Below are 16,511 nucleotides of genomic sequence, written 5' to 3'. Positions count from 1 at the left end.
CACGGGCGAATCAATTACCCACTTTAACTGTGACCAGCACTGTGTAATTAGAAGTAATGGAAAATAAGAAATTGCTAGTGTGCGTACTACAAAGAGTGTGTGGAGTATAGAGGTCTACTTTATCTAAAAGACCCAAGCAGTGGAACATGGAGAACTGAAAAGGAAAGCGCAGATTGAGATTAGATCCCCTCTCCTCATAAACAAGAGTTAAGTGGGACACGAGCAGGAGTCAGATTTCCTTGTGTTCTCTTCTCCGTCTCTTTTTCCACTTCTTTCCTCTTCAGCTAGCCAGTGTGTCTGGCCTCCCTCACCCTCCCCTGTGCTCACTCTCTGCTTTCCCCTCCCCATTCTTCTGTTTCCACTGTGCAGAAATCATTGTTGAGCCTTTCCTTTCTGTGTGACATCTCTACTTTAGCTTTTGTTTATACTTCTCCAAAGTAAACTTTCAAATCACGGCCCGAGCTAAAAGAACAACCCTTTCAACTCGCACAACGTTTTCTTACCTTCCAAGTAACAGCTGGAGGAGGACGAGAGGCCCTTCTTAGATTTACACCCCACCAATTTCAGGCATATCTCCAACATTTTCATTTGCTTTCTTTCCCTTCCCGCTTGAAAATGTTGTTGCTTGTTCAAATCAGAGGTCCCTTGAACGCTCTGCCTCTACATGTGTCCAGCAAAAGGAAAAGTTCAAACGCAAGAGTTAAACTGAAAAAAGGAAAACCGCACCAAGGGAAAGTAGGTGTTCAAATACACTGCTTTTCTTTTCTTCAATCCTCTCAGAAAGTGTTAATCATCTTTTCTCTTCACTCCTTGCCGAAACAGAAAAAGCAGAGTCCGCTGTCCGGCAAAGTCTATCAACTTTCTCTTCTGAGCGTCTCCATGTTTTTTTCTCCTTCTTTTGCTTTTGGGCTCTTGGTTAGCTCCACTTTGTTGGAGGGTAAAACGGCTCTCCAAAAGCATGGGTTTGGTCCGAAAGCTTGCTCCAGATGTAGATGTGTCAGTTGAGTGGGCAGTAGGGCAGTCTGCGCGGTGCCATTCCTCGCTCCGGTCCCCTGTGTGAGTGTGTTTCTGAGGCACAGGGACTACTCCTGCTACAGCTGCCAACAAAGGGCCTCTTTCAGGCTCAGCCCGCTGCACTCAATGACATCAGCTGAGCCCTCCCACCTCCAGCAGCAGCACACACAATGAGAGGGAGAGACCGCTTCCACATACACAAGCACTCTCCAAGAGGGATATAAACAAGAGCACACCGTTGCCTTACATTCATACTAACAAGTGGAACAACTCCTGCAGAGGTCTTGTATGAAACTTTGATTGGAGTTTTGTTTCAGTATGGACCCAAGAAAAAAAAGTTCTTCCCTTCTGTTGAAGTCATGAGATGCATACAAGAAGCCCCTCCTCCAACAGTTTCACCCCCCTCCCCCCTCTTTCTCTGCTCGCTCTTCTTTTTGACTACACTTTTCCCCTCTCATCATTCAGAAATGTTTACAGGTTGAAGAAATGCAGTTCTGGAGGAACATGACTGGGTTGTTAAAGTAGCTAAAGCTGCCGTTCAAGAGAAAGAAAGGAAAGTATAACCCTAAGCACTCTACTGTTGCCTCTCAAATCATACATGCATACGAAGAAAGCAATATATGCTTATGTTGATATATCAGGATATTGTTATTTTGTGTTATAGTATTGTTGGCTGTCCGTCCACTGAATATTGAAACCACTAAAAAAGCAGTTTCACTGACAGATATTGTTCCATTCACTAACAAACATCACCCAGAGATAAGAAGCCCAGTCAAAGGGATGATTCAATACTGATGGGAAGCTGGCATGATGACACAAATAGCATGAGTGCCAAACCAGATCACTGGCTGACGTGGTCATTGGAATTCATGAAGGAGTGCAGAATGGACTAATAACAAGGTGCAATAGCTTTAACAGGTTTTGTTTACATCTTGAAACATTAAGTGTTACTAGGGACATCTTAGTATTCATCCAAGTATCCATTTTTGTCCGAAACAATTTTACACACTTGACACTTCTTATATTCAGAAAGGTCCAACAATTGAGGAAAGGCAAAAAAGTTTAAAAAAGGTCCTCTGAACTTTTTCTAAATAGATAGATAGTTAGCGGGAAATATTAAGATTTATATTTTGAACTGTGAGGAATCCAAAAGACTGTAAATCACCGGGGACATTACAGACTTGACATGGGCTTGCTAAACACATCAATTACCCAAAGTGATATGCTTGTCTGCTTGGTGTGGGAAGAAGTTATTTTACTGTTTTATTAGCATCTATGGGTATTCATAAACATAGCTCAGTATCAGCTGCTTTGCAAAAAATGACCTCAATATTGTGAACATCCAATCACATGGCACCAGGCCCTCCATCATCGCTGCAGTGCTGGTATGGCAAACATTTGTGTTCCTCTCGTGCACTACCCCAAAAGCCAATTAAGAAGAAATGCAGTCTTCGTCAAACTCTGGGAAAGGCCCATTAACTCACCGCAGTCACAAAGTGTTGAGGAGAGGATGAAGGGAAGAGGAGAGGAGAGTGGCTATTAAAAAAAAATGGAGGAGGCGAGAGGAAAAAAGGTTGCAGATGGAGAAACATGAAGCACATTGTTTGGAAGTGAGCTCATAGGAGAATTGCTCGCTCGCGTTTTATAATCCGGGGCCGTGTATGTTAACAGTTAGCTGACGTACATCCACCCACGGGATGGATTTTGGCCCTTTTCCTTAAGAAGTACCCCCTCCTGCTTTTCTGATTCCAGAGAAAAGGTTGAATACCCAAACTTTGAGGCAGCAACTGTGAAACAATTCAAACTATAATGGTGTTATCGCATTTAAATAATGTTGACATGAATCAATATTTTCCATATTTGACAAGTCACATAACCATTTCATCATATATGAAATCCTAACTATCAATTATGAACTAGGCATTACTTTTATACACTTTGAATTTTAACCAGAATTCCCTGAGCGACAATGCCACCAAATAATTCATATGACCACAGGATTAAATGCTACTGACATCTGCTATGAACATTTTGACATGTGGCAAGGCAATGAGGGAACATTCCACATGTATGATAAATGCATGCTTGGTAAGAAGATATTGTCTTTAGGCTACATTTCAATACGACAATGATAGTGACGAGCACTGCTTGATTATTGTCCTACCCACTCCAGTCATGCAAACCCTAATCAAATTCCCTTATAATATAACAAATGTAAGCCAGAGTTAGGTTTATAATAGTAGCAAATTCTGAATTGCACATTGCCTAAACCCAGCAGTCGCAGCAATGTGTAACAGTCCAGCGTATTTAAATATCAGACACTCAGGAACCAGGTGTGTGTGTGTGTGTGTGTGTGTGTGCGCACACGTGGCTGTTTACTCAGGGCCCTCTGGAGAATGCAGTCAGGGTGTCAGAGGCGTGCAGGCCAGCGCATGAGGTTAAGGGCTTTGGACATAATTCTCCACTTAGTGATGTCCACAGGGAGAGAGCAACACTTAAAAACAAAACGTCGGCTGCTTCGGTTCAAGGTGAACGGCACTAGCGTCACCCTGAGGTAGTAATATGTTACTAATGTGGACAACACTAAATCCAACATAGAAGCAGTCATACAATGGTTTTAATATATTAAGCCTATTGTGAAGAGAAAATTAAAACGACGTTCTCTACGCCAATTCTCTCTGGGTTTGTCAAGAGCGGTTTTCCAACTGCATTTTACATGGAAACAGTGTAACTGACCCAAAGGCCATTAAACACATTTTATGATGAAATCCACTTTATGTGCATGCTTTTGCGTATCTGTTCTCATAGAAACTCTCTCGCCAAATCCTGCTCATTTGAGGTGACCCGTTAACAATCCACTGTCAGCTCAGCTTTACAACAATCTTCTATACAGACACCCGGGGAAGGTCTGCTAGCACGCATAGCGGAGACAGAGGGAGGTAAACCCAGACGACCTATTGGAACAGGACTGGAGGAACAATTTGATCATGGACACAAAATAGGGCAACACAAACCAGGTGACTAAGCAGAACCTTTGCTCATTTCTCCGCACGATAGACGGCTGTAGGCCCAGACAAAAGTATGCAGTGCCAAAAATATTGAAACCCTGCAGAGAATAGAAATGTATGCATGCTAGACGAGAGTTTAAATTCCATACTTTGAGAAAATAAAAAGCCAGGTCAAATGCACACAGCTATTCATCACTTGTCAGGAATCAAATGCTGCACTAATCATCGTGTTGAAGGGCGGAAATTAAGAAGGCGAAAGAGTGCCCAGACAAATGAGGTCTACTCAGGAATAGCAACCTGTGTGTGTGAGAAGAGAGGGTGCTAATCCAGACATTTTCAGAACTCAATTTGTGAGCTGGAATGAAAGAAAACTTTTTTATATTCCATTGTTTTATGAGTGTGCAGACAAGAAGAGCCAGTGTTTCCCATACATTGATTTATTTGTGGAGGGCCGGCACAATTAAATATCGTCCGCCACAAATGGATCTCATAAAAAAAAAAAATTGTTATTATAATTTCTTTTTTTTGTTCTTTTTTTTTGGTAGTTTAATGCAGGGGTTCCCAAACTTTTCAGCCCGCGACCCCCAAAATAACAGTGCCAGAGACTGGCGACCCCCTGTCGACGGGGGACGGGGGTCCATGAGTGTTTTTTATTGGTTAAGTGATCCTTGGTATGAAAAAGTTTGAGAAACACTGCGCTAGTGGATTGTCAAAGGGGGAGCCTCGTTGCGGGGAAATTATACAGATGTCTAGTCCGCCCCTGAAAATGTCTATGCAAACGTTATTATTAATAATAATTAAAAAAAATATATATAAAAAAATTTTATCAATTTTTTTTAATATATATATTTTTTACATTTTCCATTTTTATTTTGTAATCATCTCGCGACCCCCACTCGGGGTCTCGCGACCCCCACTTTGGGAACCCCTGGTCTAATGGATAGTGAGGTGGGCTGATGATCGGAAGGTTGCGAATTCCAATCCTGCCTGGAACACCACTACTCGTGTGCCCTTGAGCAAGGCACTTAGCCCTCGGTTACTCCAGGGTTAATGTCCCTGTAATTGGTGATTGTAAGTCGCTTTTGAATAAGGCGTCTGCTAAATGCCTGAATTGTAAATGATATTTTTGGGAGAATAAACCCCACGGATCCTCAACTCCGGTGTGTTTCACTCATTAACAACGCAACACAGAGCAACAAGATCGTTGTCTACAGTAGCCATGAACTCGCATGTCTTATCTTATTTGAGGGGGGGTGGATGCATGGACCACCCGAATAGGTTAAGGGGCCTTTGGCTTTTCCCGGGGGGGGGTGCCCCCACAAATAAAGTAAAATTCTGTGGGAAACACTGAGAGCCAAACTGTTTCAGGAGGGAAAGAGAAAGCAGAAAATAAAAAAGGTGTAGGGTTTTTAGTTTGCAATCCTACAGCCATCGAAAGACACAGCTAGTGCTAAAGCTAATGCTATCACCTTGGGTGTTATTCATCAATTCACCAGCATACACAGATTACACCTTAATAAGAGCAGACAGACACAGTACACAGGGAAGAGAGTCTGTTTTTATAGGCCATCAACCTTAAATGTCTTTGAGATGTTATCTAGATGCCTGTGGAAAGACCCTATTTGTCTGCATGTCCATTGGGGTGCAAACAGAAACAGATACACAGAGGAGTGACTCTATGAGGCTCTCGGGCCGCAGCAGTGGAGCTGCTTCGGTTCTTCATTGTTTCTAAGTGGATCCAGATGCAGCTAGCATAGCAGGCCTCCTCTTATAGCGCTATGAAGAGAAGCTTAACACAACACAAAGGGACAAGACAGCATAGCAGTACTGTATGGACTGGACTGTGAGGAGAAGAAAACACAAAATAATGCATCTGACCGGGTGATGTCTAAGTGGATAGGGTGTCCTGCTTTCTCAAAGAAGGCAAATGCTCTTGTGTCAAATGTCCCTTTGGACTTGTATCCTGTAATCTGCGTGGGGAAGCTCTCTGACCAAGAGGGCCCATAAAAGGCTGAATTGTTTCACCCAAAAGACAGAGCTGGCATCCTAGGTAGCAGGTTGTCTGAAGAGAAAACAACAGCTGTGTCTGGAGCTGTGGCTGCCTGCTCAGGCATGGAGAAAGGAACAGGGGGTGTTTTTCTGTGTGTGTGAGAGTGTGTGTGCAGTGACCCGCGTGGTGAAGAGCTGCTGCTCTGCATTCCTAACCCAACTTGGAGGTTCTCTGTATGCATGTGAGTGTTGTTGTTGTATGTACGGTATATGTGTAGGATGGAAGGATAAACAGCAAAGAGAAAACGGAAGTGCACGTCCGGTCGGCCTCTTATTGTTCTGACGGGAGGTTAGGATTGACAATGCATGCTAAGAAAATTAACATTAAAAAAAAACTAGCCGTATTTTAAAGAATGTATCAGTATAACAAATAATAAACGTATACAAGAGTTCTAAAACATTAAGTATTTTCTTGTCAGAAACTGGGCTATCACAAGCCTGGATTGCATAACATCAACACTGTTGCACACAGTGAAGTGAATCCAAATAACAAAATCCAGGGTGAGAGTCGATGACTCAACAGGACTGTTTGTTCTTAGCAGATATGCTTACACTTTCATTGTTCTGCACAAAACACTGTGTACCTTATGTATAGAGAAACCCTGGTTTTACACTTTTTACAAGTTTACTATGCATCATTTGATACACATCTGTTTTTGTAAAACTGAGTACAGCATAATGCAACATGACAGCTAACACAGGGCAGCTAGATTTCAACCATTCATAGCATCCACTAGTTGATGATAGCTGAAAAACGATTTAAAACGTCATAACCCCCATGTAACCATAATCACATGAATTCATTCTGCTTAAAATCCTCTAAAACAATGTGACCAACGCTTGCTGCTTATATTGTTTACTGTTTTTCTGTGCTCCATTGTCTGCTGATTTTCATTCTTTTAGCCTGTTGCTAGTTTTTGCTATTGTTTCCCATGTCTATAAAACTGTTCTAGGAAATGTAAAATGCACATAAAAAGGCCTTAAAATGAGAGCAGGACAAAGAGAGAGAGAGAGAGAGAGAGAGAGAGAGAGAGACAAAAAGGAAAGAAAGACAAAAAGAGGAAGGAAGAACATTAGAAGAAGAAAGAAGGGAGGGAGGGAGGGAGAGAAGGGGATTGCACCAGTTATTTGAGGGAGGAATGCACAAGAGGTCGCATTCTTCACTCCACTGCTGTGGCTTGCCCTAGGTTCAACTCTCTCTCTCTTTCTCTGTGTAAAATGGGTAATATTACTCAACACCCCTCTGGTGCAACAGATCACATGCAGGGAGGCAGAGGATGAAGAAGCATTAGGACAGGAAGCTATTGGCCCATCATACTGATCATATAGGGTGCCATTTTGGACATTAGGTCTCTTTAATGAGCAACATGTTGACATGTCACTGTAGAAAGAGCAGAAGTACAAATAATAAACATAAACAATGCTGGATGCCATTAAGCTGCTTTAGTTTCAGGGCATAATGTCAGTATCCCCTCTTCTTTTGCTTCAAATCAAAAATCGAAATGTCTACCATGGACGGCAGCAATCAATAGAAAATACTGCCACAACAAACAAAATCGACACATCATTTGTAAAGCATTCGTCCGTTCCAGTCTTATAATACATTGATTTCGAACGTATGGATCTATTTATCACAATGACTAATGTAGCTTTAGCTTCAAAAGACCTAGTTGTCATTAGCACAGTTGTAAAACCTTCATAATTGTGCCTCCTCAGTGTTAACCAGTCTTGTATTGACAGGACTATAAGACAGACAAAAATAGATGAATCTGTCTCTTGTTTTCTGTGGCAAACATCAAGGTTATATGTGCTTTTGAGGATAACTACCTAAACTATGTGATTCATGTTTACCATGTCAGATTTAAACAGGATTAACCGGCCCTTTAATGCCATTAGCTTGTAATTCAGCTCCTTGTGAAACTTCACTATAAGAGTTCAAAAAGAGAGAAATCGTGACACACAGTAGACTGCCTTGATTTATAATCACAGCTGTTTTGACCAGTCATCAGCTAGGGTGGTACTAAAGGGGACTCCTTTCCAGGTGGTCAAAACTTGATGAGAGGGGGAAAACACATACTTATCAGCAAGGTGTCATCCGGTAAGGGACACATGTGTCCCACACACACATTCCCCCTTGACACATTTTGTCATCAACACTTAACTTTGCAGACAACCTTGTCAGAATACCATCACCAAAGACAATCAAAGCACTATCAAGATGAAGTACGAAGAAGATTAGATAGAGGAGTATTTTGGTTTTAAAGTTACACAAGGGTGTGTGTGTGTGTGTGTGTGTGTGTGTGTGTGTGTGTGTGTGTGTGTGTGTGTGTGTGTGTGTGTGTGTGTGTGTGTGTGTGTGTGTGTGTGTGTGTGTGCCTATTAGTCTGGAGACATGACCAGCCACGATGAAGGACAAGCCACCAGGGGCCTAACAGCTGTCCTAAATGAGCATTACTATGAGGCGCCTGCTGCCTGGGTATGTACGTGGGTGTGCACACACACACACACACACACACAGAGAGAGACTCCCTCCTCCCGTCTTCACAACCATAGGGATCACGGGAGGAGATTTGGTGTGTAGACTGTATAGATTCCTCGGGCTTCAGCCAAGAAAGAGCCAGACAGACTAAAAGAGAAATGGATTCACTTACTGCATGAATGCTGAATGCAGCTGCTGCAGGAAAAACACACACACACAAATCAAATGATGTCACTGAAAGGCTTCATGAGAGGAGGGGTTAACCGTTAGACGGTCTAACCCTTAAAGAACAAACTAAAAAAACAACAAGGAACGTTAACCAGTACTAAAAAAAAAATGAAAGCCATTTCATATGTATCTAGACGTTAACATGACGTCTGATAAATCTTGAAACTAGCTTTAAATATATATATTTATATGCTGCTGGAACACACACTATCATCCATAGTCTTAGTAGCCGGTTGAAAGTGTTTTTTTAGAAATAAGAATAGAGAGATGAAAGAAAAGATGAGGAATAGGGGATAACATGCAACGATAGCCAGATTTGAACTGAGAATGTGGGGCACGGGCTAAAGCCTTACTATATAGAGCAGCAGGAGGTCCCTATGTTCACATATTTTCCAGTTTCCCCTTTTATGTGCTCCACAGACATGCGAGTCAATCGGTTTGTTATTTAGGGACACAATGTTAACCGGTGTGCTGTGTTTTCCTGTTTTCTGCCTTGCACATACTGCTCCAGCCTGACCCTGAATAGAAATGAGCAGATAAAGACAATGAACAAGCGGGGTGTCATCTTTCTTCATCCCCACATTGTAATGTGCCTTGTACATACTTGATGCTTTGCCAGTCTAGCCTGCAGGCGTCAAACAGGGACAAATTGTGGGGTGAAGCTTATGGGAAGGAAGAGAAAAGTCCTGTTGTGACCATATTGAAACTTATCCAAGCAAGAAGCAACATGCCTGAGGTCCCGACATTTTCTGTTGTCTGGCTGATGACCACAGGTTGGCACTGCTCTCTTTTTGTTGTCTACGAATGAAAGTGGGCCGGAGTAAGCATTAGAGACAACAGGGGCAATCAGTGGCCAATCACATGCCAGAACAGCCGCCTGTTAAAACCTTACACTGTTTCCAGCTGTTGTTGCTTTTCAGTAGTTTAGAGGGACTAAAACTAATAAGTGAAGCTGAATACAATGGCACATTTTATGGACAAAAACAGGATGACTCAAAACTAGTCTCTTGCAAACATTTAATGATACAATGCATGTTCGAAACGTGGTTTACGTTAAACGCTGCTAATCTATAACTGGTCAATGTTCAGGAAAGCATTTGCTTAGAGATGAAAATGTATCAATGCACTTCTTGGATGTCCAATTTCTAGGTTACTGTTAAACTAACTGTGAAATACAATGTGCAACCATGAGTCTATAATGTGGGGGGTATGATGCAGCGTATCTGTTTAATATGGATGACTGGCCTCTAAACTGAGAGGAATTCAAACATGGCAGCATTTTCATTTCAATTAAAGATTGCCAGAGAACAAGTACAAAAACGATGTTCTAAAAACGTCGCCCTGAGTGTCAATCTCTGTGTTTTTGAGTATTTGTTCAGTTAAAAATAGGGGTTAACTGAGGGCACCCATTTTATTGTGGGACTGCATTTCTGGGCCATGGCTAGGAAATATACATAATATACACACAAATAAAGTAAAAGAGAATAAGTAAGACTTAAAGGAAGAAGAAGGAGAAACCGGCTCGAGATACACTTTTTGTTATATTCCATGGAATGCTCTTAACATCTCGATAGCAATGAATATCTGAAGTGCTTTGACAAAAAATCCATGAAAATAATGTCATCTGTGGAAGCCGTAGTACTGTAAAAAGCACGACCAATCATTTTAGCCGGCCCGGCTAAAATAACTGGATGGCCTACCTGCCTGTCAGCTTTCCATCTGTGCACAAACTTATCTCGTGCCCTTATTGGTCATGTGCTCGTTCGTGTGTGTTGGAGGAGGGGCTCTGTAACGAAGTGGCAGATTTTTTCCGGCTGTGTATTTTCAAATTCTAGCACACTCGAGCTGGTTTCTCCAAAATTACCTACCCCACCTTTAATCATATTGTTGGATTGTGACCACTAATGTGTAATTATTCTGGCATACAATGGCTGATGGGAAATCGTAACTTTTATTAAAAAAAAAAAAAAACGTTGTACATAGGTCAAGACTGCAATGTACCCTTAAAAAAATACATTGAACTCACAAATACTTGTAACCACCAAATTTGAAATGGGCTCAGCAATTACTAAGGTACTTCTAAATCAGACAATGTTGTTGTGATCCTCTTCCATCTGAACCCTCCAACCTCCCAACCCTCCTCTTTACTCAGTCAGCCCTTTTGAGGGGATGGCAGGAAAAGCATAGTTTCTTTGTTAAATACTTCAACAAACAAGTCCATGTCCTGCATGCTCAAATAAAGGGAGGAAGGATGGAGGTGCATATTTGACAGAACAAATTTAACTTTACGAAGTCTAATAATAAGTAGACCAATATCTGACTATTAAAACAACTCTAATGCTGACAGTTATCATACTTACAACGTTTTTGTTGTTGTTATAATTATTATATTTCTTTCTTTTTTTGACTCCCTGACTTTCATACGAAAAGGCCCCAGTGTGGCTACAGCAAGAAGTGTACATATAATAATAATAGATGACATTTGTATAGCGTCTTTCAAGGGACCCAAGGCTGCTTTACATGGTGAACAAACCATGACCAACCAAACTAACAAAAAGGGGCAAATAATAAAGTAACACATTTAATAAATAGCAGTAGGAGTAAAAGCAGGGGGACTGTGATGGGTTAGAAGTATGAGGCTGGAAACAGCAATGGCCACAGCTAAACACCCATATTGTTAATCCAGCTTGTATTGTTGTATCTACAAGTTAACATTATACACAAAAGAAAATAAGACTCAAAGGATGTCATCAAGTCTGTGCTGTTGTGCTAAGACTTGTTTCTGAAACAGGCCTGGTAACCTACTGCAGCTTGTAAACCAGTCCATGATTCAATGGCCAATCTAAGGACATAATCAGTTATCTGAGCCACACACAGAAAAACAATGAAGTGTGAGAGTTTTGGTTTGAGAAATATTCGACCCTGCTGGATTCTTCTGATCTGTGCTAGCTAGGCAGTGAGATTATACCTCTCCAGTGTACAGTACACAGACGAGCCAAAAGCACAAACAGGTCTTTGCTTGCCCTTCACTGCCTCCGTCTCTCTCACAGGCGGCCGCATGCAGAGGTCTGAGCCTGCCTGCTGAGAAGCAGCATGGCGCTGGCTAGCCCCGTGTTAACTAGCTTGGGCTCACCAGGAAGAAAAGAAAACATAGATGTAAAACCATGTGTTGATATTGCCCTCCTCGTACACTATGACTCACATCCCCTCTCCTCGTCTAAAGTGCTCATCACACGCGGAAAGGGGCAAGAAAAGAAAACATGCACGCCCCATGTCACTGACCCTTTGCCAAATTCAATCCATTTACCGGCACAGGCCTTCGTTCTGTTTTTCCGATTTTCCCCAGTCTTGTCCCCCTCTGTGTTATGCAACAATTGTCAGCAAAAATAATTCCCGTCAAGGCCTTCTCTGCCTGACAGACACTTTTGCTAAACGTATCAGTTAGCTCGCTGCAAGGCATGCATCCGATTCAATAGTAAGTGATCATTTAAAAAAAGCTATTTTTAAACTGATGTATACATTTTTCTGAACTGAAGCTTCTGTACGAAAGTTTATTCTGCATTGATGAATATATTTTGTATACATTTTCAGCATTCAATTGCAGCCTGGGGACTTCTGTTTCATGTCACATTCTTCTCTCTCTGGCCCCATTTGTACACTGAGGCGAATGATAAAGCGAAAAATGTCAAGAAAAAACTGTTGAATAAAAAAAGGGTTGGTTGCAGTCTGGATTTTGGACACAGCCTCTATGTTTGCTGACCAATCAACACTTTATTGACACTATATAAGACACAGGAGGAGACAATGTGGATTCATCAGACTGCTTCCTGTGTTCCTGAGGAAAGTTAAGTAGGAATAGGGGTTAGGACAGGAACAGAATAATCTTTACTGTGTTTTCATTGCTCAAAACTGTCCTGTAATGTCCTCTGTCCATATCTGTATGCCACACAGTGCACAACCTAAATGCACTTTCCCCCACAAGACTCACTCTGTGATTGAGAAGCTAGCCGAGGTGAGGCAAGCCAAAATCAAGACTTTGCAAACTGAGTAACTTTTGAGCAACCTATACATAATTGCCTGGAGGAGAGAATTACCTAATTTAAAGGGGACCTATCATGCAAAATGCACTTTTGTACGTCTTTTATACATGAATATGTGTCCCCGGTGTGGCAGGGAACTCACCGAGTGTCAGAAAACACAACCCTCTCTCTTTTCCTCCATACCCAAATCTCTAAAAACGGGACTGCAACAGATCTGATACAGACTGATCCAGATTTGAAATATCTCTGACGTCAGAAACAAGGAGCTCCGCCTATATGGGCAACTCTCCACCCATCAGGAGGAGACAGCCACGGCCATTGCCGTTCGAAAGCGCTGGAGACACTGTAGTACATATGCCAGGCCTGTAGCTGGCGCTGTAGTCTGCCACGAAAGCAGCAAAGAAGACTTCTCACAGAATCAGCCCTTGCATCTGTTTGGTATAGGTATGGCCCTACAATATATGTTTCAAATATAGCATGCTGGGTCCACTTTAAGCTACATTTTCTGTTGATAAAGTTATAACTTACTGTATTATTCTTTTGTAAGGATTTATAACAAGAGCATGCCTTCGCTCATTTAAATTACACTTTCATAAAGGTTTAATGATTGTTAAGGGAGATAAGTCATATCAAGCATGACCATCAGCATAGCGATCTCCAGATTAAATCAGTAAAGTCTTATCAAAAGTAAACAGAATTGATGTATTAACAGCAAATATCCATCCAATGCAGATTGTACTTTTAACATGATGCTTTTTGAAAAATAGCTGCTCTACAGATTGTTTAATTCATTTAAGATAGTCAGCCAGTGACGAGTTCAACATATTTCCAACAATGCCACAGTGCTGCAGAGCTTGTATGACTCTCACTGAGCCATCACACGGAGGCCAACTCATCTGTCTATCAGTTTACCATGCAAGAGACACCAAGTGATAATACCATAGAGAATGCAATTTACCAAACATTACATCCGTGTTTAAAGACAGCAATGTTAGCAGCAGTTAGTCATGAGTTGTTATTTAGCATTACAAGACTATTAACCAGTCAAGTGACATATTCATTATATTTTCCCAAGGGTCAGAGTAGCTTTATGGATGCATGTATTATTAAATGTAAATGTGATATTGCAATTTTTATTCAGCTGGCAATTTGCATTCTCATTGATGCACCCATAATAATGTTGAGGCAACAGTACTCCTGCAATTTTGAATGATGCATCCTTACATCTCCTGCACCTTGTATTCCACGTGCAATGGTTTACTCTAGCCAGTACTATGGTTTACTTTGTTGAAATGTTATGTTGCAGAGAGACAAGGGGAATCCTGAGACCGAAAGGTATCTGAGTATTTGTTTCTTGTCCTGTGAAGGCACATGATGCTCCAAGGATGCAATTTTAAATCCCTAAATTCTCATTACAGACACACACAATGCATTTGATTACTTTCGAACACATTTGCTGTCACAGACAAGTGACCTATCAAAGGTCTAAGTAGGTATTTGTGTTCTTACCGTGCACAGCAAACACGTTACAGGGCTGGATCCCATGGCGTGAGGACTCTCTCCTTCCACCCTTGATGAAGGCCGGCAGACTAGGTCTCCTCTGGTCCCCTACAAACTTCCCCGGCTGCTGCCCCATAAGGGCACGGTGCCAGGCCGCAGCCGGGACTCTCCGAGCTGGACTCAGTTGCTCACTGTCAACAGTTTGCCACCAGGCAGGGACGGGATCGGGAGAAGACAGGAACTCTTTTCCCTGGCTCAGTCCGTCCTCTCTTGGAGTGTGGGTGATGGGGGTCACCTATGCAGATCCGTATTACTCCAGTATGTCTCTGTTTATCATGCATTAATGGATCCTGAGTGCTTCAGAGGTCAAAGAAAGGCATTTCAGAGTAACCTAGAGGGGGTAAACAAACAAGAATCATTAATGATTTAATTAAGAGTGATATGATTGTATTAAACAAAAAAAACTCAAATTAAACAGAAGTGGCAAGCTAATCCTAGCTTGAATGTATACTGCAAAAACACCCTCAAATATAATATTTAATATAATGTGCATTCTAATATTGAAATAAACAACCAATTAAGGAATGTTGTAATAAGACTATGTGCACAATAAACTTACTAAAAGTATGCTCTGTTGGATTTTTAACTACCCTACTTCCACTTTTTTGTCAGCACACCTACATTACCTGTGCTTCTTTCTATGTACAATCCCATTTCCCCGTTATATAGAGGATGTAATCATTGTAATGGAACTGAATTTCCTCTTTCTAATGCCAATGAAGCTCTTTAGTGACAAGCTAACATCTGTAAACTTCAGTATACTGCGGGCTACATACATGACTTACTATCAGGACATTTCGTGCCGATAAGCGACAACAAAGTAATGCTCGATACAAAAATATTCATCAAACCCATTCCTGGTGTGCAGAAGAGCATACGATTGTTATCATTAACCCTATTGTCCCTGTGCAACTTATAGTTTCTACAACAGCATTTCACATTTAAATCATAAGCAATAAGCACTAAAGTGACAATGACAGACTTCTAACACAAATCCTAAACTTACACGGTAGTTAAGAACGTATGAATTAAAGACAAGTGAAGGAAACTTACATGTAAAAATGTGTTTTGTTGGTTAGCTGGCGACCTCAAGCTAATGTTGAAGGTAGCCATGGAGGCTAACCAACGTTAGCTGGTGGTATGCAGCGCCAGACCCTTAAATGCTCATCGAGCACCTAACAGTTGGCTGTTAACATGCTTATAAAGTTCCGAAAGTGCACTCAAATATCTCAAAATAACATATCTGGTCACAACAATAAAATGCGTTGCAATGTCTCTTTCCAAACCCAAATAATTCAGTTTGTTTCAAACTTCCGTATCTTGCGGAGTTTCTTCCCCTGTGGTACCCGGACTAAAGACAGTTCAATCCAGGAGGTGCAGCGAAATCGAGGAAACTCAGCCGGCCAGAGACCGACGACTCTATCTGGAAGTCCTCCCCGCTGCTTACAGTCTCCGAGCTCTTCGTTACCGTCCCCTCGGTTTGCGTACTTATTCATCGCTCTCACGTGAAAATATGAGCAGTAAACTTTGGCCGAGGAGTAGTTGTGTCGCTGGTGCCGCCATACTTCCATACGCAAGGTGGTTTACAGAAATATGTGGGTGGGGCTACGTGTGACGTCGCATGCGTGCGTGGGCTAGTACAGGGACCAGGGTAATGTATTATGCTGGGAGAGCTGGACAGAGCACATCCAGTCCAGGAAGTGGTAAAAATACTAGTATTCGAAGTTTTGAATCAGAATCAGTGAAAATACTCCACTACAAGTGAAAGTCCTGCGTTCAAAACTTTAAACTTTAGTAAAAATTACCTTATGATCAATGTGCTTAAAAATGGAAAGTAACACCATTAAGTGTGAAGTAAAATGGTCCTTATCAATGTATTACAATTTTATATTTTTGGATTAATATTACTGCTGCATTAATGGGTATTTTGCATTTTACAGCAGCACATGTGTAAGGTTGAGTTATTCGAACTACTAGTGTTTAGAAAAACACTTCAACAATCAAATCAAAATTACAAAATGTTGAGATATTTTTCAATAAAGAGGAAGAGTATGAAAGATTTAAATCCTCTGACATGTAAAACATGGGTTTTTTCCCCCTCAGTTTTAAAACGTACTTATAACAAACCCATAT

At 41.5% G+C, this 16,511-nt stretch overlaps 1 protein-coding gene across 1 annotated transcript in view; it reads right to left on the bottom strand.

The window, feature by feature from the left end:
- abl1 (c-abl oncogene 1, non-receptor tyrosine kinase) overlaps positions 1 to 15,963 on the bottom strand; it is a 33,653-nt gene extending 17,690 nt beyond the window's left edge. The window contains 2 exon segments of the mRNA XM_010783841.1: positions 14,328 to 14,709; positions 15,432 to 15,963. Coding sequence (XP_010782143.1) covers positions 14,328 to 14,454 — 127 coding nt within the window. The 5' untranslated portion in view covers positions 14,455 to 14,709; positions 15,432 to 15,963.
- Between the last annotated feature and the right edge of the window lie 548 nt (positions 15,964 to 16,511).

This window comes from Notothenia coriiceps, unplaced genomic scaffold (assembly GCF_000735185.1).
Source record: "Notothenia coriiceps isolate Sejong01 unplaced genomic scaffold, NC01 NC01_scaffold00000666, whole genome shotgun sequence".
Classification (NCBI taxonomy): domain Eukaryota; kingdom Metazoa; phylum Chordata; class Actinopteri; order Perciformes; family Nototheniidae; genus Notothenia; species Notothenia coriiceps.
Note: the sequence above shows the minus strand (reverse complement) of the source record. Positions and strands in the feature narration are given on the sequence as shown.